The 26,988-nt window shown below is 36.4% G+C and overlaps 3 protein-coding genes across 8 annotated transcripts in view; all 3 read right to left on the minus strand.

The window, feature by feature from the left end:
* Positions 1-14,306, minus strand: part of depdc5 (DEP domain containing 5, GATOR1 subcomplex subunit) — a 30,880-nt gene extending 16,574 nt beyond the window's left edge. For 4 of the 5 annotated variants that reach the window (XM_055208818.2, XM_055208821.2, XM_055208819.2 and 1 more), the window contains exons 1-17: positions 14,170-14,306; positions 14,015-14,093; positions 12,982-13,043; positions 12,776-12,845; positions 11,054-11,126; positions 8,170-8,273; positions 7,608-7,682; positions 7,395-7,529; positions 7,256-7,317; positions 7,102-7,175; positions 6,883-6,952; positions 6,718-6,754; positions 3,534-3,654; positions 3,167-3,396; positions 2,883-3,083; positions 2,562-2,697; positions 2,355-2,452 (exon numbers count right to left, since the gene is read on the minus strand). In XM_055208818.2, the coding sequence (XP_055064793.2) occupies positions 2,355-2,452; positions 2,562-2,697; positions 2,883-3,083; positions 3,167-3,396; positions 3,534-3,654; positions 6,718-6,754; positions 6,883-6,952; positions 7,102-7,175; positions 7,256-7,317; positions 7,395-7,529; positions 7,608-7,682; positions 8,170-8,273; positions 11,054-11,126; positions 12,776-12,845; positions 12,982-13,043; positions 14,015-14,069 (1,603 nt within the window). In that variant the 5' untranslated portion in view covers positions 14,070-14,093; positions 14,170-14,306. Of the gene's footprint in view, positions 1-2,354; positions 2,453-2,561; positions 2,698-2,882; positions 3,084-3,166; positions 3,397-3,533; positions 3,655-6,717; positions 6,757-6,882; positions 6,953-7,101; positions 7,176-7,255; positions 7,318-7,394; positions 7,530-7,607; positions 7,683-8,169; positions 8,274-11,053; positions 11,127-12,775; positions 12,846-12,981; positions 13,044-14,014; positions 14,094-14,169 lie in introns of those variants that run through there. The other variant, XM_073874108.1, reaches the window with a different exon arrangement.
* On the minus strand, positions 14,275-18,655 carry LOC141369043 (GATOR1 complex protein DEPDC5-like). The gene is made up of 6 exons (XM_073874109.1): positions 18,162-18,655; positions 17,697-17,784; positions 17,288-17,334; positions 14,635-14,720; positions 14,461-14,544; positions 14,275-14,363 (listed from the first exon to the last, which is right to left on the minus strand). The coding sequence occupies exons 1-6, from the start codon at positions 18,229-18,231 to the stop codon at positions 14,328-14,330; spliced, it is 411 nt and encodes a 136-aa protein (XP_073730210.1). The 5' UTR covers positions 18,232-18,655; the 3' UTR covers positions 14,275-14,327.
* A 124-nt stretch (positions 18,656-18,779) lies between these two features.
* On the minus strand, positions 18,780-23,648 carry rab36 (RAB36, member RAS oncogene family). 2 transcript variants are annotated; one of them, XM_055208822.2, is made up of 11 exons: positions 23,496-23,648; positions 22,927-23,014; positions 22,089-22,180; positions 21,914-21,988; positions 21,638-21,739; positions 20,269-20,333; positions 20,144-20,195; positions 19,962-20,043; positions 19,775-19,865; positions 19,398-19,514; positions 18,780-19,296 (listed from the first exon to the last, which is right to left on the minus strand). In XM_055208822.2, the coding sequence occupies exons 1-11, from the start codon at positions 23,555-23,557 to the stop codon at positions 19,241-19,243; spliced, it is 882 nt and encodes a 293-aa protein (XP_055064797.2). In that variant the 5' UTR covers positions 23,558-23,648; the 3' UTR covers positions 18,780-19,240. The 2 variants fall into 2 exon arrangements, with proteins under 2 accessions (XP_055064797.2, XP_055064798.2); XM_055208823.2 differs by having other exon boundaries at positions 23,510-23,578.
* Positions 23,649-26,988: the final 3,340 nt, after the last annotated feature.

The following is a 26,988-nucleotide window of genomic DNA, read 5'->3' on the forward strand; positions in this document are numbered from 1 at the left end:
TAGCAAGTAAATGCGATGCAGCAACAAAAACGATTGTAGCAGCGAAAACACAGTGAAAGAGACAGAAGACGAGCGTGTGTTTAGCACAGCAGGTGATATTGTCCATGCAAAAAACATTGTCCTCTCTAACATGTTTTTTTTTTAAAGAAAACTCTCTCAAAAGAGACCACTGCAGCACTTGTTTGACTGTTAGATCTGTTGTTGTGTGCCCGATCAAATGCATAAGTTTAACAGCTTTATTTTTTATATTTAATTACTTTTTTTCTAAAACTACCTCATTGATTGTCACTATTGCATATTTCGGCACAAAATACTGAAAGACTTTGACTCTTGCCATCATAAGCTCGATTTTATGTGACATTTTGCCCCTCATTATTTATTTTTCTTTATTTAAAAAAAGTGCCGTTTTGTTAGTTTGTTGTTGTAAATGTTCCAATTGGGACAGAGATTGTGCCATTTTCAAAGAGTTTAATTAAATGTTCATGTATATATTTTGGTTGCATTGTAAGTAAAAATGTAACTGCTTAACTAGGCACGTAATATAAAAATACAGATAAATTAATCGAATTGGATCATAATCGCATGAAAAATGTGTTTGATGTATCGGCAAAACTGCTGGCGAAAAAATATATTGTAATGAACTGTCCGATTTACACCCCTAATAAACCGCGGGTCCTCTTACATGGAAGTCGGCGTCATATTTCTAAGGTAGATCTAAATAGACAAATTTCTCTATGATATATTTCTCCTGTGGTGGCTACACTTTACAAAATACTTGTTGCACTTAAATTTTTAAGTTTAATCAACTTGAATTTAAAATTCATTTCAACTTACTTGACTTGTAATAAACTAGTGATAAATTGCTATAAATTATAAAAATTAAGTTGAATTAGCTCAAGTTATTTCAACTTTATCTTTATAATTTATAGCAACTCCTCAGTAGTCAAGAAAGTTGAAATTAATTCTAAATTCAAGTTGATTTAACTTGCAACAGGGATTTTTTTTTACAGTGTACCGTAGCTTCATATGCTTTTCGAAAGAGAGGGGTGAGCTGTGGACTGAGGCATTGGTTGCAATTCACAATCTCACCACTAGCTAAAAATCTACACATTGATCCTTTTTACAAATTTGTCTTTCGCTGCAAAACCCTCTAAGTCTAAATAAATAAATTGAATCAATATCCTAATATATTCGATAATTGAGTAAAAATTCTTGCACCCTGATGTATGTGCACCGTCTTTCATCCAAGACATCACCGTGGCATTTAACGGATTCAGCTGACAAACCAGTATTATCTCAAGCTCCATTCAGACAGACAGCGATGTTATCGCTGTGTGTCGCCCGTCTCTTTCAATGAGGCGTTTCTAAATCTGCTTGTCACAAACAAATGAGTACCATTTACTCCAGTAACTGCCGAGATAAGGATGACTTGAACACCACTGCTTCGTTCTCATTGGTAGTCGCTCCTGAAATTCCCTCAACATTTGCATAAAGTTAAACTTTTCTTAACTTTCTCGCGTCGCTGGACACGCCCATACGGTCGCCAATGCTCACTTTCGCTCGTGCCACCGCAAGTCGCCTGGTTTCCATTGAAATGAATGAGATTGCGTCGCTCTGCTACTGCTGGTCGCTGGCTGTCTGAATGGGGCGTCATTCTTGATGTGGGTGGCGTTTAGCGGCTTTTGCATCTGGGTTCTTGTTTAGTATCTTGTAAAGATTTCTTGTTAATATGTAATATTGCTTTTAAAAAAGATTACAATAATAAGCATTGTTGCATAAAAAATAAATACATTTTTAAAGTCAACTGTAAAGTATTAACAAATTAGCAATGTCCACCCCCAAAACAGAAAAAAATATTGTAAAGCTTTACAATAAGGTTGTATTTGTTTACAATTAATTTTAATGCATTAGCTAACATGAATTATCAATGAACAATACTTCTATAGCATTTATTAATCTTAGTTCATGTTAATTTCAGCATTTACTAATACATTTATAAAATCAAATGTTGTAACTGTTAACACAATTTAATGCACTATGAACTAACTTAAATAACTGTATTGACATTAACAAACATTAACAAAGATTAACCAAGGCTGAAACTATATTGTTCATGTTAGTTATGCATTTACTAATGTTTACTTATACAACCTTATTGTAAAGTGTTACCAAAACATTTGATTGCATTTGTTAACTCTTAACACAACAACCTGAACCGTACTGACTTTAAACCCTGGTTACGGCTAAGAATTTTTTCATTTTTGATCAATTAAAAGTCAAAATAATCGAAAAACTTTTGAAAGTACTTCATGTGATTTTAAGCTTTTCAGTATTAGTATACAATTGTGTTGTACCAGTGCTGTTGCAACTAGCTGGGCTACCAGAGACAATGTCAGGACCTCCATTGATGTACAGCCCATTATCTCCTGTTTGACGGGATGTTGACCGCTTGCTGAAACACACATGCATACAATAGTGTTTTTTTAAATGTGTGTTTAAGCATCTGTAGTGAGTTCATGTATCGTTTCTCTACTAATAACACTCCAAAACCTGCGACTGACCTTCCTGTTGCTTCGTGATAGGCCAGTTCCAACAGCTCAGCTGATGTTCGCGCTGGATCTCTCTGCTCGCTGCCCTGCAGCTCTGCCATGTTTTGTCTGGTCTGATGATGGATCTGAATGGCCTCTCCAGAGGGACCTTAAACAACCCAGTATTATTTAAATAAAAAGGTTAAGAGGCTAAAAAAATCATGTATTCATAATTTGTGTCCAAGTGAAAATCAAAACCAAAAAGTCTTTTGGCGTTTCACAATGGCCTTGCATAAAACCCAAGTAACCAGGCTGGTAAGACAAGGAATATATCAATCAAAATGTTTCCCTTACCCACAGGAAAGGTGTGCATCCAGCGGCGTCGGTTAGAAGTGAGTTTCATGGGCATGCGTGATGGTGCAAATGGGTTGATGAGGGCCCTCTGAGGCGTGTAACCGCCCGGGCGTACGTGCAGGGTGGATTCAGCGCTGCCCACGGTGAAGCGACCTGGAGCACTAGAGTCCCTCTGGGAGTCCACCATCTTCTCCAGCAACTCTGAAACAGGCAAACAAGGAGATGTCAACCAGATGTTCGCATACAGCAACAAAGTGTACAGCTTTCTGTGATTGGTTCTGTACCTCTTGTGCAGCTGGTGTAGCCCAGGGAACTGCTGACCTCATACTGGCCCTGAGCTGGGCGTGGGATGAGCAGGATGTTGGAGATGTGGCCCAGGCTGTCGTCTGATGCCAGGCTTCTCTGTTCGTCTGGTCCCCAGGGTCTTATGGGAGGAGAGCTGCCCACTACACCCCCACTGACATCTGCCGAGCACCAGCTTTTCCTGCAGGCTGACTCCTTCTCCCGACTCGACCTGACACATACATTATTAGAGACCTCTTTGGTGGCATAATAGTCATTGATGTTAAATGGAAAAAATGGGAACATATGGACGTTCTACTTCTTAAAAGCATCTCCTGTGTTTTATAGAAAACCACAAAAGGTGAACACCTGAAGTTGGTGGATCTCTGTGCTCTTGAGGGTCCGGGAAGCCTGAAGACCTGAGCGTCATATGCATCATAGTCCACCTGGATGGGAAGACTGTTTTCAGTGTCTCTGGGTGCACAAAGAGCTAAGAAAAAAATTAATCCAGTCAGATTACAGCAAACACAAAAAGGAAAAGTGAAGTAACTACAGTATGAAAACTGAGAAAAATGTTTTACACCAGCCAGAGCCAGTTAAACATGTTACTGCAATTTTGCACACGTTTCTCTGAGATGAGACAAAATTGAACAAGGAGACTGTGTCACAAGACAGAACAGCTGGTACAAAGCCCCTTTTAAAGCCTAATGCTGAGTTTACACCAACCGCGTTTCAGGCGTCAAAATCGCGTCTACCGCACCTAGTTTGCCACTTGAACGGGCGGAAAAAGCAAGCATTTGACGCGAGTCGAAGGCAAAATCCGCTTCTTGTGGGAGGGGCAAGTGCTATGCAGATGTCTGTTTGCAAGATGACTGATGTTGATTGTGCATTTATCAAGAGAGTTACCAGTTTGTATTTGGTAACCTTACTATAGGGGGAAAATAAACGGCGCGGGTCGATAAACGGCGCGGGTCGATAAACGTCACGTGACTCAAAAGTGTAGTGTGTATTACAACTTACCAGGTTGCCCAAAGTCCGCACTGACACTTTTCCAACCGAGGTCCTTTTTATTCCCGTCTCCTCTATAGAAATAAGAACTTGTGTTGTATAGCTCCGGGTGACTGCTTACGGACAATATCAAGCGTTGGTTGAGTGAGTGACTCCAGGCGGGGCTGCCACCACAGCAGCAAGCAGGCTCCTGATTGGTTAATGCGGCGCAAAATTCCGCCGAAGTTCAAATTTTTCAACTCGGGAATCAGCGGCAAATTCGCGTCAAATGCAAAATGCACAAAAAGCACCATTCGCGCGTACCGCACACAACGCTCAATTTGCGCGTTCCACGCTGCGCTGAACGCCTCTTCCGCGCCGCAGGACCTCCTGATGCGCGTCAACGCGTCTTCACATTGACTTAACAATGAAATCACTCGCGCTTCACGCCTTTACCGCGGTTGGTGTAAATGCAGCATTGAAGCGATTGTTCAGCAAAAAATACAAATTACCACATGAGTTTCTCATCCTGAAGTGATTTTAGATACACAAGTTCATCATCTTTCAGAGTACATTTGGAGTTATTTTAGTAAATGTCTCTATAAAAGCTCTTTTAAGCTTTATAATGGTAGAAAACATGGATAAGGGAACAACTTCTGACTTAAAAACTCCAAAAAAGTGCATTCATCCTTCACAAAAGTAATCCACACGGCTCCAATGGGTTAATAAAGGTCTTCTGCGGGTAATCAATGCGTTTGTGTAAGAAATATATCCATATTTCTTCCAACGCGCGAATGAAGCGAGTAAGCTCAAAATGTTCAAGCGTCCAACTACGCGCGAATAGCGTGTTTTTTCACCTCTTTCGCGTCTGGTGTGAATGCACAGTAATACATAAAGCTGGTTTTAATTACAAAGGCTACATATTACTGTAATGTGTTTACTTGTTTTGATACTTTATTTGAACCACTTATTATTGCATTGTTATTATTATGTAATGTTTTAAGGTTATTGCTCACTGGGTCTATTTTTATTACCAAAAAATATCAAATTACTTCATTATCAATTAGCAAAATAATTGTTAGGGACAGTCCTATATTAGTTAAAACATTTCAAAGTAATGTGATTTCAGTTTCCCATTCATTTCTTTTATCATTAAGGGATCCTTAAAAATTTTAAAATCTTGTCTCGTTCTTGTGAACACAATCTTGTGTCTCACACCCCTAGTAATGAGCGTTCGTTGACATGGGTACGTTGCGCAGTAACTCTCATGAATCACATGAGTCCAAGATGGCACCGTTACCAGAAGCTAAGTTAATATAGTTTATAAACCTTGACATGGATATTTTTCATAATTACCTGCAGAAGGCCTTTATTAAAGGAATATTCCATTTTCTTAAAAGAAAAATCCAGATAATTTACTCACCACCATGTCATCCAAAATGTTGATGTCTTTCTTTGTTCAGTCGAGGAGAAATTATGTTTTTTGAGAAAAACATTGCAGGATTTTTCTAATTTTAATGGACTTTAATAGACACCAACATTTAACACTCAACTCAACACGTAACAGTCCTTTTCAACGGAGTTTCAAAGGACTACAAACGATCCCAAACGAGGCACAAGGGTCCCATCCAGCAAAACGACCGTCATTCTTGACAACAAAAACAACAAATATACACTTTTAAAGCACAACTTCTCGTCTAAATCCGGACGTGATGTGCTAGCGTGACCCCACGCAATACGTCATCACGTCAAGAGGTCACAGAGGACGAACGCGAAACTCCGCCCCAGTGTTTACAAGTGTTGAGAAAGAGGACTGTTCCTACGTTGTTGTATGTCAACTGATACTAATTAATGTCTTTGTGTCAGTTTATTGTTTACAATGGTCCGCAAATGTGCGTTTTATATATGTAACACGTGACCTCCCTACGTCACTACGCATTTACGTTAGGTCGCGCTGAACCGGACCTAGATGAAAAGTTGTGGTTTAAAAGAGCATATTTTTTATTTTTCTTGTCAAAAATGACAATCAGTTTGCTAGATAAGACCCTTATGCCTCGTTTGGGATCGTTTATAGTCCTTTGAAACTCCGTTGAAAAAAACTGTTACGTGTTGAGTTAAGTGTTAATTGTTGGTGTCTATTAAAGTCCATTAAAATGAGAAAAATCCTGCAATGTTTTCTTCAAAAAACATAATTTCTTCTCGACTGAACAAGAAAGACATCAACATTTTGGATGACATGGTGGTGAGTAAATTATCTGGATTTTTCTTTTAAAAAATATATATATATATTCCTTTAACCTTTGGAGCAATGTGGATTACTACTGTGAAGGATGAATGCACTTTTTTGGGTTTAAGGTCAGAAGTTGTTCTCTGATCCCTGTTTTACTAAAATAACTTCAAATGGGTTTGTCTGAAAGATAATGGACATATGTGTAAATCATGCGGTAATTTTGATATTTGATGAAAGTATCGCTTTCTAACTAAATTTTAACCAAATGTTTAGTTACTGCGCTTTGCCTTAGTAGGGCAGTGTAGTATAAAATGATCAGTAATGCAATTTACTCACCGTGTTCCTTGCTGCTTTTGGCTTTCTCAGCGTGAAGCTTAAATGATGAGAAAGATGGCTGCTTATTAGTTGATTTAAAAAGTTGTTTGCATAGGAACGTTAATGTCATATATTATTGTATGTTTGTTGGTGAGATGTTTTCGGTAGAGTTGTGATGTTTCTAACCTTTTTTCCAGCCAGCTTGATCCTGGGTGTGAAACAGCTGCAAGAGTTTTGGCTCTTTGATGTGTAAAAGCTGCACATTTAAATTCGGCATCATTAGTTCATCTGCATTAAATCTTTTATTTTGAACCTAGTGGTGTCTGTGCAAGCGACCTATTTTTTTGACACACTGGTGCAGACAGAATCGCAAAAACAGACAAGAAACTACACGAGATATCACACCTGTGATTGATCCAATGTGGCAGGTTATAGTCATCCCCAATTCTGGAGTCTCCAGGCACCGAGCGATTGTGTAACTAGAAGAAATGTCAAAATCTGAGAAAGTATGACACAGCACACAGCATTCATAAACACATGCTCTACTCCATTAACTAACCTTAAAGAGTGGTACAGCATGAAGGGGCTGTTCTCCCATACAGACCAGATCTACACCAATGCCTGTTGGAAACAAGTCATACTCTTAACTCATGTTTGCTGATCACCAGTCATGTGATGTGTATGGTGTGTTTACTGACCGTTGTCGATCATGCGCTGTTTGGTGAGAATCATGAGCAAACGGTCCACCTCGAACACACCCACTCCTGGAGTGATGACCACAGACATCTGACCGGTCCGATCGAAGTTACGGTTGATGTAGTGCTTATCGAACACTGGGAGAGACAAAACCCGACATTGAGCGCGGAACGCAAGTGATTTACTGAGAAACGCTATGTAGCAGAGATACAAACCATTAAAAGACAAATTGATGGCTTCGAGATAATTTCCCTGAGCTGCTGTGGAATTCTGCCCGCATGGAAATCCATCTGTGATGTTGAGATATAAACCAAAACGTAAACACCATTTTCAAACACTGTATATGTTGTGTTTGTGTGCAAAAATGAGGTGTTGCTATCCATTTACTAATATCCATTTGAAGAGCTTAGATGCGAAACGCTGCAAGTGCGTCTGACATGTTTACTTGTAGATGAGCATTTTTATTAGACTCTTAATGGATTCTGCCAACAAAGCGGTATTTCTGAATGGTCTGAGGCTGGGATTAAGCGAATTTGAAGTGAAAGTATTTTATGAACTTATAATAGGTGCCGTGGCATTCAGTCAAGATCATTATCTCATTTTTGACGGAGGTGGCGTTTAGAGGCTTTTGCATCTGAGCTCCTTATTTACTATCCATTTACATTCACTAAGTAGTTTTCTAAGTTTCTTCTGATAAAAACACCCCAACAGCACTAAATTATTGACTGTATATTTTACAAAAAAGCATAAGATAGTTGATTTTATTGCCATACATACCTGCTCCTTTAAGACGCACCAGCACAGGATACTGGATGAAGAGTTTCTTAATGGTGACTAACAGTGATGTCCATTCATCGCGCCTTTCATTCTGAGCCACAACCCTAAACCACAACAAAAGACAAATGTGACCACAAAACCAGTATTAAGTAACACAGGTATATTTGTAGAAATAGGCAACAATACATTATAGATTTTTTAATGCCAAAAATCATTAGGATATAAAGTAAAGATCATGTTCCATGAAGATATTTTGTACATTTCCTACCGTAAATATATAATAATAAAAAAAATAATAATAATACCTTACATTTATATAGCGCTTTTCTCAGTACTCAAAGCGCTTTACATATGAACGGGGGAATCTCCTCAACCACCACCAATGTGCAGCATCCACCTGGATGATGCGACGGCAGCCATATTGCGCCAGACCGCTCACCACACACCAGCTTATTAGTGGAGAGGAGACCGAGTGATACAGCCAATTAGTATGAGGGATGATTAGTAGGCCAATGGGCAAGTTTGGCCAGGATGCCGGGGCACACCCCTACTCTTTTCGAAGGACATCCTGGGATTTTTAATGACCACTGAGAGGGACGGTGCTTTTTTGACAGTATAGTGTCCCCATCAAAAAATATAAAAAATATATTTGTCATTAGTAATATGTGTTGCTAAAGTCTTCATTTTTCTTCACTTTTTTAAGAAGTCAAATAAATCTTTGGGGTCCCCAGAGTACATATGTGAAGTTTTAACTCAAAATATCATATAGAGGATTTATTATAACATGTTAAAATTGTCACTTGGTAGGTGTGACCAAAAATGTGCCGTTTTTGGGTGTGTCTTTTTAAATGCAAATGAGCTGATCTCTGCTGTAAATGGCAGTGCCGTGTTTGGATAGTGCAGATTAAGGGGCGGTATTATCCCCTTCTGACATCATAAGGAGAGCCAAATTTCAATGACCTATTTTTCACATGCTTGTAGAGAATGTTACTGGGTTGATCTTTTTCACATTTTCTACAACCCCAAAACAGAAAAAGTTGGGACACAGTAGAAATTGTGAGTAAAAAAGGAATGGACTAATTTACAAATCTCATAAACTGATATTTTGTTCACAGTAGAATATAGATAACAAATGTTGAGGGTAAGGTATTTTGGGATGTCATGCCGGGTGTTGGCTCATTTTGGATTTCATGGGAGCTGCACATTCCGGGGGAAGTTGGGACGGGTAGCAATAGGAGGCCAGAGAATTTGGATGTACATATAAGGAACATTTGAAAGACCAATTTGCAACTTATTAGGTCAGTTGGCAACATGATTGGGTATAAAAAGAGCCTCTCAGAGTGGCAGTGTCTCTTAGTGGTCAAGATGGGCAGAGAATCACCAATTCCCCCAATGCTGCAGCGAAAAATAGTTTTCTGAGTTTCTCCGAGAAAAATTGCAAAGAGATTGAAGTTTTCATCATCTACAGTGCATAATACAATTCAAAGATTCAGAGAATCTGGAACAATCTCTGTGCGTAAGGGTCAAGACCGGAAAACCATACCGGATGCCCGTGATCTTCGGGATCTTAGACAGCACTGCATCACATACAAGAATGCTACTTTAATGGAAATCACAACATGGACTCAGGAATACTTCCAGAAAACATTGTCAGTGAACACAATCCACCGTGTCATTCGCTGTGGCCAGCTTAAACTCTATAGGTCAAAAAAGAAGCCATATCTAAACATGATCCAGAAGCACAGGCGTTTTCCTGGGCAAGGCTCATTAAAAATGGACTTTGGCAAAGTGGAAAACTGTTCTGTGGTCCAACGAATCAAAATTTGAAGTTCTTTTAAAAAAAAACTGGGATGCCATTTCATCCGGACTAAAGAGGACAATGACAACCCAAGTTATTATTAGCGCTCAGTTCAGAAGCCTGCATCTCTGATGGTTTAGGGTTGCATGAGTGCGTGTGTCATGGGCAGCTTACACATCTGGAAAGGCACCATCAATGCTGAAAGGTTTATCCAAGTTCTAGATACATATGATCCCATTCAGATGTCGTCTCTTTCAGGAAAGACCTTGCATTTTCCAACATGACAATGCCAGACCACATACTGCATCAATTACAACATCAAGACTGCGTAGAAGGAGGATCTGAGTACTGAAATGGCCGCCTGCAGTCCAGATCTTTCACCCATAGAAAACATTTGGTGCATCATAAAGAGGAAGATGCGACAAAGAAGACCTAAGACAGTTGAGCAACTAGAAGTCTGTATTGGACAAGAATAGGACAACATTCCTATTCCTAAACATTGGTCCTCCTCCAGCTGTTCCTTATATGTACATTTAACTTTTCTGGCCTCTTATTGCTACCTGTCCCAACTTTTTTTGGAATGTGTAGCTCACATGACATCCAAAATGAGCCAATATTTGGCATGACATTTCAAAATGTATCACTTTCAACGTTTGATTTGTTATCTATATTCTACTGTGAATAAAATATAAGTTTATGAGATTTGTAAATTATTCCATTCCTTTTTTACTCACAATTTCTACTGTGTCCCAACTTTTTCTGTTTTGGGGTTGTAGGTTGACAGAAGCACTGGGGAACCAGTTATTGCACTTAAACATGAAAAAAGTCAGATTTTCATGATATGCCCTCTTTAAAAGGCGATTTTCTCAATATTTAATTTTTTTTGCACCCTCACATTCCAGATTTTCAAATAGTTGTATCTCCACCAAATATTGTCCTATACTAACAAACTAAACACCAATGGAGCGCTTATGTATAAAAAAATTGACCCTTATGACTGGTTTTGTGGTCCAGGGTCACAAATATGAGACAGGATTAGCCAAAAGAAGACAGCTGCTTCAAACAATCTAGAGCAAGAAGCCTGACCTGTAGAAGTCTTCATAGTAACGTCCCTCGTGATCTTGCCTAACTGATGCTCTTTGGATCTCAGGGAACTCTTCTACATGACAAATAAAACACATAAATTGAATATGATTTTAATGCAAAGAACCGAAAGAAGGTAAAATGGTACCTATTAAAATTAAACAGCATTGCCAAATTCCAAATAGTATAATGCATCTGTACATCTTTGGATTTTTAGTATGTAAATAAAAATATTTTTTTTAAATGTTAAAGGGCCACTAACGTAGGTGTTTTCAGCAATATTAAAATAGTCTCTGGTATTCCCAGAATGTGTCGGTAAAGTTTCAGCTCAAAATACACCACAGATCTTTTATTATATGATGTTGAACATGGCCATTTGTGGCTGCAATGAAAAATGTGCTGTTTTTGTGTGTTTCTTTAAATGCAAAGAAAGTTTCTGTTACCCTCCCTGTATGCAAAGTAGGGGGTAGAGCGTGTGGTTGATTCTCACGAAACCATTGAAACACCACGGCACTAATGATTTTAGCTTTAAAATGTGTAATATAGTAACATTAAAAAGCATCAGAATTAACACAATACTGTGTTTTACCTTGCACAATGTGTGATTTCAACATAAGAATTTATAATTGTAAATTTTATCTCATTTTCTGCTGAAATTCTCATTACCGCAATGTGTCCGGCTGTGTTTGAATATGCGTTATGTTGGAATTTAATCAAATTAACACAAAAATATTAAGGAAAAAATAAATGGATGTTTTGCTAGACTACTTTAGATGACAGAAAAAATATTTACTGAATATTCATGTATAATAATAATGAAGAAAAATTAGGAAAATGATGTGTCCATGCCTGACGTTCTCATCCTCCGCAACACTTTTTGAGAACAGTTTAAGCACACATACAGAATTTTAATAAAGTTTGATTTTGAGTGACCAAGCACATGGACCAGTTACTTCAAGATGGCTACCAGTTAAGATCATTTTTTTACAGTTAATTTGAAATATTGTCTTGTCAGAATGCTTACACAACATTTTGATTATCATTACCGCAACAGATGCTTATTAAATGTTAATTTAATTAATAGAAGCATAATACTTTGATTTTAAATGCATGTGCAGAATCTCCAAATTATGTTCTTTCAGGTTTGTCATGTCATTTTGAAAATATGTCAGTGTTGATGTTTTCTGACTGTTGCGGTAATGAGATTTTTTAGGACTAATTTTTTAAATTATGTTACAAAAAGTGTTAAATGATAAGTAAAAGTTTTTAAATTAATGTTCCCATTTACTCCAGACTTTGTTTTTCAATGTCTGGTGGGAAAAAAAGTAAATTTAAGCAATTTTCACATTTTCATGCTTGACATTTTTAAAACCAAGTTTTCGTGAGAATCACCCGCTTACACATGTGCTTTAGACTACATCAATACATGTGTTCCTGGCAGAAGGTTGAACTAGGTGCTCATAAGGCGGAGTCTGTGAGTGGTGATGGGTGGGGCGTAATCAATATGACATCACATTGATAGGGGATCCTCAACAGCTTGTTTTGTGTGACTGTTGCAGTTTACACAAAGAAGAATAGATGGATTTACATAATAACATGATGTTTCTGCACACACACTGGCAACTCATTTTCTGACAGAAACACATTTTAAAGTGCATTTTTTAGGTTAGGGGTGCTTAAATTAAGGAAAATAATGGTGATGGTCATATTAAACATCATACCTACCCAGTGATTTTGCGGAGTAGAAGGTACGAGAGAACAGCACCACTGTGACCTCGTGGCTGCAGTTTTTCTCCTGAAATTAGTGGCTTAGTGTTAGCAAATAAAAACTGATGGTGTCAGTGTCAACACATGCCCCTCCACACACACATTATCGATGTATAAGTGTCATTACTTATACAATTATTACTGGTCATAAAGTTAGCACTTACTTTCCATTTGGCAAACAGATCCGAGAGGAAACCATTGACAGCTTTCTCAAAGTAAAGGTCACCTGTGAATGAAGAGGGCACACCATATAGTCTTCATATACAATGCAAAACCTTTTGATCAACGCATTTAGATTATTATTAATTCATTCATTCACTTATATGAATTAGAGACACCAAACTCGAGTTCAACGATTTGCGTGAGTAGATTACATACAAAGTCAATGCAAAGACCCGATCAGACGTGATGCAAATTGGGCGGCGCGATTACTGCAAAAACACGGGCTATTCGCCTCAAACGCGCCTTCACGCAAGTTGAAAATATTCAACTCAAGCAAAAAATTTGCATGACAAAAGTTAAATACTGACTGATGGCTGAAGAAGACATTTAGATCTGAAAATTGTTTTGTTTTTAATTTTGTGTACATATTTCCTGTATTTTCGGTTTGTATGTTAAAAAAAGAGTAAAAAATAAATATGGATGGACATTTTAACTCTTGTAAAACAAAGCTGGTAATGGTGGCCTAATGCTGCGTTTACACCAGCCGCGGTAGAGGCGTCAATACTGAGTGATTTCAATGTTAAGTCAATGTGAAGACGGGTTGACGCGTGTCTGGAGGTCTCGCGGTGCGAATGAGGCGTTTAGCGCGGCGCGAATGAGGCGTTTAGCACGGCGGTAGGAGTGATTCCTCCTCATTCGAGCCAATGGTGCAAATTGAGCGTCTGGTGCGTTTTGTGCATTTGACTCGAATTTGCAAAAAAAAATGTATCTTTGGCGGATTTTCGCGCCCTATTAACCAATCAGGAGCCTGCTTGCTGCTGTGGCATCTGTTATATATATATATATATACTATATTATCTATTACAATTTAAATCTTCAAAATCACAATTTAAAAATTCCATTAATTTCCATAAATTACCATATATGTTATTTCCAAGGTTTTCCATTATCAGTGAAACTCTAACGCATAAGCTAAAGGTGCAACAATAATTAAACAGTGGTTCTGATTATCCAATAAGTGGAAAATCTTTTTACCATAGATATCAAAGTCCCACATCTCACAGCTCATCTGAATGAAAATGTAAACCATCGCTGACGTGGACCGAAATACAACCTGGAAGAAAGAAACCGTCAAGACACGCAAAAGAGATAAAGAACCAAATATAAAACCATTTTTAAGATGTTATCACCCTTGTATCTTCACTAATGTAGCCACAAGTGACCTTCTCTCCTTTAACCCACAATTCACTGGCCTGGGCCCTGAAAGCACATTTTAATACAGATTATTATTCAGTTTTACATACGTTATGTGTATTTAATTGATGAGATTGTACCTGATGACCGCAAACTAAACTTTCTGGGTCACATAAGCACATGTGCTCACCTGATGGAAGCATAAAGGCAGTCACGAAGACGCTAAGCTGGCATTATTATGAGACATCAAGTATGTTGTGTCAGTTTTACTAAGATGAGTTACTCACTAAACCCTTCTTCAGTCTCCACATGTCTCCTCTGCCAATATACTGATCTTTGAAGGTGAGCTCAACGAGATCCAATGTCACATCCTGTTATATTTAAAGCATAAATTATGAGGCCTTCCTATATTATGAATATTTTGTATTCGCTACTGTATATTCACATTGCTTTTTAAATACCTTTGGATCCACAATGTTGATGATAACATCCTGGTAAGCTCTGAACTTGAAGGCCTGAGCTACTGTCTGATCAACACTGATAGTTTCTGTTAGTGGGAAATTATAAAAGAGTCACTCAATAAGATAAAGCTGGAATAAGGCTGAGCATTTCATTAGTAGTATAGTGCAGGGGTGCAAACTCATAGGGGTGAAAAAGGTGACAAAGACAAAAGCGTTCAAAATAAATAAATAAATATATACAGTTTAAATATCAATTATAGACCGTTTCATCGGGCACACGTGCGGTGCGAACGTCTGGTCCGAACTTTACTTCTGGTTTCTGTTTGTTTAATGGTCTGACTAGTTGCTGAAACTCAACTCTTAAACAAATACCTCGTCGAAAATAACAAATGTTTTGGGTTCCTATGTAATCTACGTGTTGTTAATTTTGCTTGTTATATAAATAAACTACTTTAAAAGTACTTTGTTGTGATTTATTCTTAGAGCAGTTAGAGTTTTTCTCTCAATGCTTTTTGATTAACACGAGTGACAGACTGGAGCAAAATTAGGTAACTTCCCCTTTAAGACCCAAGTCCAGATCTAATATACTGTTACACATGCGTTTGTCGTTTACTTTCTCTTAAGACCTAAATTGTCGGGTTTATGAGGATACTTGCAAAAGCCGGGAATTTTGACGCATGTGTGTATTTAAGGCTAATACAGCGGCAAAAATACTCACAAGCTCAATGAGAAGACGAATCACAAGAATGACCTATTTTGGATCAAAAATGGCGTATTTCGCCGAAAAGTGACAAGTTTGCACCCCTGATAGTGAATGATGCATTAAAGGAACAATCCTGGAATGTTTGCCCCAAAAAACATAATTTCTCCTCGACTGAACAAAGAAAGACATCAGGGTTTCCCACAGCACTTTTCAGTTCGGGCGGCCCGCCTAAGCTGGGAAACCCTACCGCCTTAACTAGGTCCTTCAAAAAAAATATCCGCTGCAAAAAAGGCCATCAAGTGCATCTCGGAGAATGCGCGCCACACGGCCGAAATGAGAAAGACGTGGTCCGGACCGTCATTGTCTGGAGGATAACTAGCCACTGCGAGCGTGCACGCGCGCCACACGGCCGAAATAAGATAAAGACGTAGTCTGTTTATTAACTGTCTGGAAAATAGCCAGTTAATAAAACGCGTGTCTGTGAGTATTGTAAGTGGACTTATGTTTTGGGTTTATTTAAGCCTGTTATTGTATTAGTCTATAGTTCTTGCATGAGAAAGACGTGGTCCGGACCGTCACTGTCTGGAGGATAACTAGCCACTGCGAGCATGCACGCGCGCCACACAGCCGAAATGAGATAAAGACGTAGTTCGTTTATTAACTGTCTGGAAAATAGCCAGTTAATAAAACGCGTGTCTGTGAGTATTGTAAGTGGACTTATGTTTTGGGTTTATTTAAGCCTGTTATTGTATTAGTCTATAGTTCTTGCATGAGAAAGACGTGGTCCGGACCGTCACTGTCTGGAGGATAACTAGCCACTGCGAGCATGCACGCGCGCCACACGGCCGAAATAAGATAAAGACGTAGTCTGTTTATTAACTGTCTGGAAAATAGCCAGTTAATAAAATGCGTGTCCGTGAGTATTGTAAGTGGACTTATGTTTTGGGTTTATTTAAGCCTGTTATTGTATTAGTCTATAGTTCTTGCATGAGAAAGACGTGGTCCGGACCGTCACTGTCTGGAGGATAACTAGCCACTGCGAGCATGCACGCGCGCCACACGGCCGAAATAAGATAAAGACGTAGTCTGTTTATTAACTGTCTGGAAAATAGCCAGTTAATAAAATGCGTGTCCGTGAGTATTGTAAGTGGACTTATGTTTTGGGTTTATTTAAGCCTGTTATTGTATTAGTCTATAGTTCTTGCATGAGAAAGACGTGGTCCGGACCGTCACTGTCTGGAGGATAACTAGCCACTGCGAGCATGCACGCGCGCCACACAGCCGAAATGAGATAGACGTAGTTCGTTTATTAACTGTCTGGAAAATAGCCAGTTAATAAAACGCGTGTCTGTGAGTATTGTAAGTGGACTTATGTTTTGGTTTATTTAAGCCTGTTATTGTATTAGTCTATAGTTCTTGAAAATTTAAAGTAAGTTAGCAGGTGATTTTGTTGTTTGAGCAACCTGCTAGCTAGGTTTCACGTGCCTGTTGATTAGATATAATTGTTGAGCGCTCTTGCTCACGTTATTTATGTGCATTATTTACATGCTACAGTAGTAGTAAACCCTTTAGTTTCACTTCATCACGCAGCTTTCCCGTTAGAGGTAAAAACATTTAATTCATTAATAATCTAGTATGTGTTCATTTTCTGTCATAGTTTCTTCAAAATTAAGTTTTATTTGAGTGTTTTAAATAAAAAATATTTTAATTTTCATTGTGACGCGTACGCCCCGCTCCTTTGATTGCCACGCACCAAACCACCTTAAGTAACAAATTTTCTGCGGGAAACCCTGGACATAAACATCTTGGATAACATGGGGGTGAGTTAATTATCAGATTTTTATGAAAACGGAATAATCCTTTAACAGCATCATCAAGGTGCAATTTTGTTTTTGTATGATGACCTCTAGTGGCAAAAATGACATATTGTGCCTTTAATTGACAGCTTACCTTTCTGAAGATCTTCTTTTAAACTTTTGACCTGCAGCAGCAGAGGACTAAAACAAACAGAGTTATAAATAAAAAAATATATAATATCAGTGTGTACCTATCTACATAATGTAAAAAACATTCTGTTAAAATATAACCTTGATATCTTTAACATTAACTGAGTAAAATCAAACTTTGATGCTTTTATACTTATAATTAGATGATGAGACTTTAGCCTGGATTTCACAGACAGGATCAAATAATGTAAAAGAAAGGTTTTGATATACAATGTCAAATTTGAAATAAAATTGTATTTCACCAATAAAGTGTACGCAAATTTGTAACACTGGCACTGCCCATTGTACTCACATTTTCTTGCCTCAGCTAAAATACAAAATATGTTATTTCTAATGGTAAAAGCTCCTCTTACCTGTATTCATCATTTGGGTGTGCAATCTCAACAATATCCCCCAGTTTAACCTGAGGAAATACTTTAGGATTCATCATCAATTCATCGTCTGCAGAGAAACAGAAAGTGTCAGCAAATGCATGCAGAGAGATATATATGACAATGTGTGTTGAGCCAATATTGTATGTGGTAAATTCTAATGGTCTACATTACAAATAACATTATGAACAAGCACTTGTTTACCATTAAACCCATTACAAAATGATTTATTATTTTATATATTTGCGTCTTATTCCAGCAGGATTGAATTGTGTTTTATTGGTTCCCATTCGCCACATAACATCCCACCAATAAAAGCCAACATATTACCAGTAGAGACCCAAAGAGGCCATTATAGTTTTCATTAAACCCGAATGTATGCAATGCTTTCTCTTGTTTATTCAGCAGTTATCAAAGTAACTGAACTAATAATAATAAAAGACTTACCGCTCCCCCCAAAGCCCTTCTTGTGCACCACGAGCTTGTAGGACTTGATGGCCTTCATAGTTACAGTCATTGTGATATGTAGCAAATATAATACTCACACACCCATTAACATATTAATAATATTGAGGCATTCTACAGAGTATCATTGCTGTACTGTATTATTCCGGTCGACATGATACGAACAAACAGATGTCTAAAACAATATGCACTTCCCTGAAGTATTCATAGTGTAAAAATGAAACACACTCGTGACAGTATGTCATTCTGCCGTTTGTTTACATGTTTGCGAGACCCTTCACTAAAATCTCGCGATGGTCGCGCTGCAAAAAACTTTTCCGGTTATTAAGCTGTAAATGATTAATAATCATATGTAGCCCGCCAACGCGTAATTTAACCGTTATCTGTGTAAGTAATTCAATAAATGTACTGTATTTGTACAAACTAGTAACTAGTAGAGCCTAGAGAGACTTCTTCGGGTTTATTCATATAACGGGATGCACAGCACCACCTAGTGTATTGGAGGTCACGTAACACCCAAACGAAATGTATTCGAATAGGAAATGCTCTTTATTAAAACAAAAATAACACTTTAAAATAGACAATTTAGCATCTAACATATTTGAAAATACAAAATATGGTACTTTATTTGTAGAAAAAGCTGAGAATAATAAACAGCAATCTGTTACACTTGATGATGTCTCTTTTCAGATATATTGTCTCTTTTAATTTTATCACTGACTGTACATATACATTTCTTTATCTGGGGTAAAGACAAATACTGATTAACAATTTCATTAAATGGGCTGAATTATGCATGCTAAACTAAATACAAAACTCTGCAACATAACACAAAATATAATTATCAAAAGGCAGTGATTTATGCAGAAGTACAAAATACTGACTTCAATATTATACAATATAAATCATAATTCATTTGGAGTCCTATACCAGAAATCCTTGAATTTAATTTTAATATTTTCATAGAGGGTAAGCGCTGTTCAGTAATGCAGTGATGCACCAGCCCAACAGTTGGTTGTGTCAGATAAACATATCCCTGTTATACAGTATAGTACTATGAATCAACAACAAGACTTCTTCATTGGCTTTGCTGCCGAATCCTTCAGCGCTTTATCATCTGTAATAACAAAGCAATATGCATATTTAGAGGGCATTTATTACACCTTACGATTCATTTACACTCTATTTGACCAATAGTGATTGTAAGTAATCACTTACTCAGAATACTTCCATCTCCAATCCGAGCGGTGCTGTTTCCTGTCTCAAGGTCCTTCAGAATGGCATCTTCAAAGGCAAGAGCTGCTACACGAAAGAAAAACTCTGACACGTTCTCTCCTATAACAAACCCAACAGTTAGCCAATGCTCCTCAAAACACATGCATGCGTATAACATGTGCTTTGCATTAAAACCTCTGCCAAATGCATAAACGAAAATGTAAATTTTTTTGATTTTCTCGAAAAGTGTAAACACTTAGGCACAAAATTGCTCTTTTTGAGAGCTCCTGACAAAGGAACATGTGCTGAATCGTTTGTGAAACCTTTCTAAAAAATGTGTTATTTTTATAAATACGTGTAGCCTGGCAAAATGATTGTACCTGTTTTCGAAGACACCGTCCAAAACTCAGCGTTCATCTCTGCTGCAATCTTTAAAGCATCTCTCTCTGTTCTTTGGCACTCCTGTGAAGACTTTATATAGAGACAGCAGGGAGCCTTCAATAGCTTTTATACACTTGTGTGTGTACAGTACTTGTACATGTGTGTTTCGGAGAGAATTATACTCACCAGGAGGTCTCTTTTTGTGCCAACCAAGAAGACGAAACAAGAGTTTGGTTCATTCTCCTTTAGAGCCTCACATAACCACTGTCTGAAAAACATAAAAAATCAATAAATCATTTTTTTGGTGAAAACAGGCATTGAGACAAATTCAAAAACACTACAGATTTTTCAATTGAAACAGAACTTACTGTGTGTGTTCCAATGTCTTGATATCAGCCATGTCGAAGACAGTTACAATAACTAAAGGAAAAACAGAAACGATTACAATGGTGTTTAAAAGAGGGTCAACCTGTAAACTCGGTAAGCAACTTACCCTGAGCACCTCTGTAATATGCTGATGCAATGCATTTGAATTTTTCCTGACCAGCAGTGTCCCATCTACAAATAATGCAATGTGCAAAATCAAATAAGCCTGTAAATAAAATATGAATAACTAAAATAACTTACATTTATAGAAAAAAGCTAATGTGTACTTTAAAGGTCACCTAATATGGTAATTTTTTAAGATGCAATATTAGTCAATAGAATGTCCCTGTGAGGTTTTAGGTACAAATTGCCTATAGATTATTTATTATATCATTTTGAATGTTTTTGTAACAATGGCAAGATGAGAAATTCAAAAATCTTTAAAAAAACTTGTTTTAAAACCTTGCATCAGGTATTTTTCAATGCACATGGTGTATTTATGTTAACTGTATGCAATAAAAAAATACATTCGCACTATTTTTATGAATGTTAAGACTGAATGCACCTAAAAATGTCAAATGGTGTAACCGCCAATTGTGCCAAAGAATGAGAAATATTAAATATTTTATCCACCTTGATGGCATGTAAACGTAATCATCATAAAAAAAATTAATAATAATAATAATTTTATTAGTTATTTTCTAAATGTAAATTTGTGTTTTTGTAATATTTGTAATGTTTTATAATATGCTGAAAACAGCAATGTTTTCTAAATAATCTTTGACAAATTATGTAAAAATGTATGTAAAAAAATCATATTACACTATAAATATATTTATATTTTAATTTAAAAAAATACTAGTTACACAAAATGACACAGACCGGTTACACCACATTGACATTTTGGCAATTATCCCCCAAATATTCTTCAAATATTCTTCTACTATTTGAACCATACGAACACAATATAGTCAACATTTGAAGTGGATCAAAACCTTTCATAAAAATTGTTTTAAAACCAATGCCCAATACACATTCAATACACAACTTTAATTAACTTTTTTGATCCACTTCAATTGTTGGCTAGTACAATTAACGTCATGTCTATGACCCGTGTGTCTCTTTAAATGCAAATAAGCTGCTGCTTTCCTCCCCATTTATTGTTAACTATAATCACCTTAATTCATAATTTTCATAATGAACATGCGGTAATGAATTGTGTAAGGAAGATTTTAAAATTATGACCTAACTGTGGTCTTTGGACGGTTGTGGGCGGGGCCTTCGCAAAGTGATGTCAGTTTGCTCAAAAACGCCAATAGCTTGGCCTATGAAACTGTTAAAGTTTTAAGGGGATTTTAAAAAAGGAGTGGGCAAATTTTTATCATTACAGAGTTGTTTGTGCACACACAGGTGAGGTGACACACAATTATGTTCAAATAACATGTAAAAGTGAATTTTTTCATATTAGGTGACCTTTAAAACATATAACTACTTACATTTGAAGAGAGTACGGAAGCCCAGCCATCTCAAATCTTTCAATCTCAAAGTCAACACCAATAGTAGCCTTGTAATCTCTCTCAAACACATCCTTACAGAACCTGTGACATACGAGCACATCTTAATAGACCTACTGTAAATGTCCATGAGAAATACAGCATTACATCACCAATGCCAACACATTTTTGTCACATACAGCACTGCAAAATATTATTATATTTATTTTTACAAGTTTCAAGAAATTCAATACTTACTGTATGATTTATGAACTTTACCTGTTGATTAAACATGTTTTTCCAACATTGAGATCTCCAACCACCACTGCTTTCGACATCTTAAGCCTGTCGTATCTGCAAAAATGCCAAATGAAACAAACTAAAAAATGTAATCTATTTTAACAATCAGCGTTATCATAATGTATATAAGATATAGAGTAACTAACTTACTAACCCTTGTAGGCGAGCAGCCCTGTCTTGGCAAGCCATCTTAGCTTTTGTATTCCAGTCATCTTTCATCTGTAGGCAAGCTTGAGGATTATAACACTACAAAATCAAAGAAGACAACTTATAACTGCTGATCAAATCACCTTTTAATAAACAACATCAAATCCGAGACATCTAAATCCAGTATAGTTCTGCTCTGTTTGTTTTCGTAATTTCCATTATGAATGGTCTTACATACACAAGTAATGATTGCAAACCAATCCTTAAAAGATTGCTTTCGTTTTTTTCCACATGCAATATAGAGTTTACTGAACCTTTGTAGATTATAAACAGAAAATAAACTCCACTGAAATGGTATCTGATGTTCTTCGAAAAATTATGTGCATTTCTGTAGTTGTTGTAAATGTGACAGTTTAACCAAAACCACTACTGAAAAAAACTAATTCACAAAATAGTTTTTTAAATCATGTTATTTCATCAGAATCAGCTGAAGTCCTGTGATCCTGTAACTCTCATCTGCTGGTGAAGCTCCTCTATGGATGTCACAGGTTTACAATTTAATCTGCTGTGCTGATTTCCAAAATGTTGACAGAATATCTCGTAGTTTAACATGAAAAATTCAATATGCACTATCAGAAAACATTGTCCCAAGCTGTCATTGGGGCAGTGCCCTTTAAAAAGGTCCTATATATGTGCCATTTATGACAGTGTGCATCCAATCCAATGCATTAACTCATTGTATGTTCAGTGTTCAGATCATACTGTAACTAAAATACTGTAACAATTTTCAAATGAAAGCTAATAACATACAAAGTAATGTAATTTTAGACTTAGATGATTCTTACCTTGGGAAATTTCGATATGATCCTGTCTTTGCTAGCAGGAGGGTTGAAATGCATTGTCTTGTCAGCAGGTTGTCCGGGAAACTCTCGCCTTTAAAAGACACACAGTGTCAGCACAATCACATATTGTGTTTACTCTGTACATTTACAACCACCTACTTTATCCTATGCTGCATGTATATAATGTATACAGTATACTCTGTGTATACTATATCCTAGTACAAAGACAGGATTTTAATTTTTTAAGTTTATCATACATAAGTATTTATAACTATTTATTGCTTAAATTATGTAGATGTCTCTTAAATATTAGGTTATTTTGGTACCCATTGACTAAACCAAGACTAAAAAAGTGTGCTGCAGTATATTTAAGCTTAAATTAGCAAATTTCTCTATAAGCACGAATGAAGCACCGCTATGTTTATAGCACAGGGCTGATGATGGTATAACATAGTGCTATAACTGCGCAAATGATTAATTCAAACATCGGTCAAAAGCATTTATACGCTTCGTTTTAGCATTATAAACTGCACGGTGGTATGTAAAATAATAGTATGATGCCTGTTACTCACGGATTTTTTTTTACCGTAGTGCCCCGTTTAATGCCCGCAGAGTGTGCACGGACTCTCCGCATCAAATCCTCCCGTCATCTCCATGGCAACCATGAGCCGGAATTCACCGTCACGTGATGCAAGTGTCGCGAGATAATAGGGTGTGTTCGACTTCATGCGGCGCAGAGCCCTTCAGTAGCATGCGGTGATGCGCAGATCGTTCAACGTATGACATCACAGTACCGCGAGAGCGATTAGAGCGCTATGCTGTCGCCATGGAAACATTTATTATAAACTAAATCTACACTGTTAATGCTGATATTATACTGTTGATGATACAACAAAATAATTCAATAATTTGTTCATATATTATGCAAGGTGAGCTAACAATGAATTTCCTAATTTCTAATTTACAAAATGTAAATCGTAAATAATAAACTGTACTTTAGAATGCATTACATCAATCATTTCATTGTGCAAACTGTCACTGAAATCTGCACATATGATAAATAAACGCGATTGTTATTATTATTATTATTATTATTTTTATTATTACATTTTATGCTTGCTAAAAATTATAATTGCTTGTTCATGTTATTTCGATAACTTTCAATGTTACAAATTTGATGGCTTGGTATATGTAGAAATAAAATATTTAAAAACATCTTAAAATATTGTTCATTGTTATGCACCCAACTCCAAATTAAAAAACTAAATAAATCATTAATATTTCAATACGTTTCATTGAGAAAGATATTTTTAATAAGTAGGCTTTGTTTAAAACAACATCTCCAGCAACTGTTGTATAATTTTTGTTTATTTATTCACTTGGTTTACAGTATTTTTCTTGGCTTCATACAGACCTCGTTCATAGTTTGAATGGCCACTGGGTGGCAGCAGATCCTCTTTAACACTTTATATTATTATAGTGCTGTGTCATCCCAAGCAAGTTATGAATATTAATTTAATACACTTGAAAAGATACCCCTGGGAACACCTTTATATAGTTAGTTAGTGTTTCTTTAAAAAAAAGGGATGCAAATTGTCAAGCTAATTGTCAGTTTAAGAGCCTCAAATCAGCAGGCCAGACTTTTTGGTTACATGCCTTTAAATGTGTATTAAAGCCAAATTTGATGAACAGGAATACCTCGGTTTGGCCTTGAGTATTACTGCATTTCACAATGACCAATAATGATTGAGAGTCTTGTAGTATTTTAGTAACTTAACTGCATAACTAAACAAACTACCACTTATATGTTACACTATTACACCATATTTTGTTCCCCAAAGAACCATTCAGTCAAAATTCATTAAAAAAACATTTATTTCTGATCTTTTGATAGTCTATCATTTACCATTACGAATTATTTGTTCCTTTTGTGAAGGGAACCTTTATATTTAAGTGTGTACATTGCTTATTGGACACAATAGTCTCTCCTGTTAGTAGATCACTATCATTAATAAAGTAGTCACACACACAATTACGTCCATGATTGTTTTAGTGACCTATATTTCAAAACCAAGTAACCCAGCTATTTTTTAATTATGGGAAAATGAATTAGAAACAGGCCAATTTATGAATCCTGTCAGAAAAATACCCACGTCGTCTATTTCACCCCCATGAAAGGAATGAAGATTTTAATGACAATCAATCACATTTTCCAATTATTTCTTCTTCGAAATGAAAAAATTTCCAGTACTTAGCAGTAAACTGACACACATTTTGGTACTGTACTGTACTACGGTTTTGGGTGTGAAAAGTGACCTTGACGTGATTGATTTTAGTCACACAAACAGTTGGTTTTATCATGACGACACTTCACATTCATCAAGACTCCAGTTTGTCATTGCTGTTGTTTATTATACTGAAGAATGAGGTTGAATTGCGTGCGTGTGTTCTTTCTTCATTTCTTCTTACTGTTTCCTTCCCAGCTGCTCATGACAGTCATATGGTCCCTGTTGGCCGGCCCTCCTGCTCAGCTCATCTGTTTACCGAAAATAAATGTCCTCTTTTAACCATTAAGAGTTTTGTCACATTTGTATTGTAAATCAATACGTGGCACCGTTCTCACTGATAGACACACCCTGTGTCTCTTGATTTCTTTAATTCATTCATAGTTCTTGAGTTTACAAAAGCGTTAGCATGTGACTACACCCTTGTTGTCTGCCCGCTGTGTTTGTCCACATTTCTTCAGCATTACACGTGAATTTCAAAGGCATCATTTCATTTACACACAGAATGCAGTGAGACATGATTTGTTTGTGGCCAGCAATGTATTGTCAGTGGCCCACTTTTAGATACACTGTCAGAAAAAAGGTTTAAAAATGTACATTTTCTTTTAATTTTTGTACCTTTATGGGTATACAGTAAGACATTGAAATGTACCTTTTGGGGTACAATAGTATACCTATTGTGTACCTTTTAGGGATGGCTAACGATTAATCACGAATAATCTATAGCAAAATAAAAGTTTTTGTTTACATCATATATGTGTGTAAACTGTGTATAATAACTTTATATAGATAAATGCACAATGTGTGTGGATTTATCTATACAAAGTTATATATTTAAGAAATGTTTACATGTTTATATATTTATGTATAATTTATATTAATTTCTGTATACTTAATTTATATATATATATAGGGGTACAAAATATTTCACTTTATTAATTAACGGTACACAATAGATCCCTACATGTATAATTTATATTAATTTCTGTATACTTGCTGGACAGCTCTTACATTTATTTTAGTCTAGGACTAGTCTGATCCCCGTCTGGGAAACCGCCCTGTAAAGTTACAAAATGAAACCTTTGTGTACCACCAAAGCGACAAAAAATGTAAAGTTTAATACATTTTTATAACTATTCTTTTTATGTGGATATATCTGTTAACTTCTAAATAAGACATTGCCCTTTAACTTAAAAGAACATAATTTTGGTGCTCATCAAAAACAACCAAGTTATGACCTGTCATCCTCGTATCTGCCTTTTTTACATAATAATAGTCCCTATAATTCTTCAAATAAATATAATAGGCCTAATAAAATAAAATAAAGTCACACAATTTGACATATTTTTGACAATAACATTTTTAAAAATGAATCAGAGATGATCAATATTGTTCATAGAAGAAATGCAGCATTCATAAAGAAGAAACCTTTTTCTATAAAGTTGTACAGATGTGTCTATATATTGTCAACAATTATCAAATCACATGTCAGCCTTTACCCTGCATGTCCTGTTTCCATTCAACAATGTACACTAAAAAAATGCTGGATAATTTTTAACCCATAGTTGGGTCAAAAAGGGACGAGCCCAACCATTGGGTTAAATAAAGTGGTTAATTTATAATCCAATTATTTTTTTTTATTAAATAACTCATAATTATGTTTATTTATTGTCTTTACTTTCTTAACGTGTGCTTATTTTATAAACATGATTTGTAAACTCTGTCACCCTTGTAAAAAAAATTGCTTGAAACTTCCCCTATTTCACGTAGGTTTTATTAG

The sequence above is a fragment of the Misgurnus anguillicaudatus genome, chromosome 12, assembly GCF_027580225.2.
Source record: "Misgurnus anguillicaudatus chromosome 12, ASM2758022v2, whole genome shotgun sequence".
Lineage (NCBI taxonomy): Eukaryota > Metazoa > Chordata > Actinopteri > Cypriniformes > Cobitidae > Misgurnus > Misgurnus anguillicaudatus.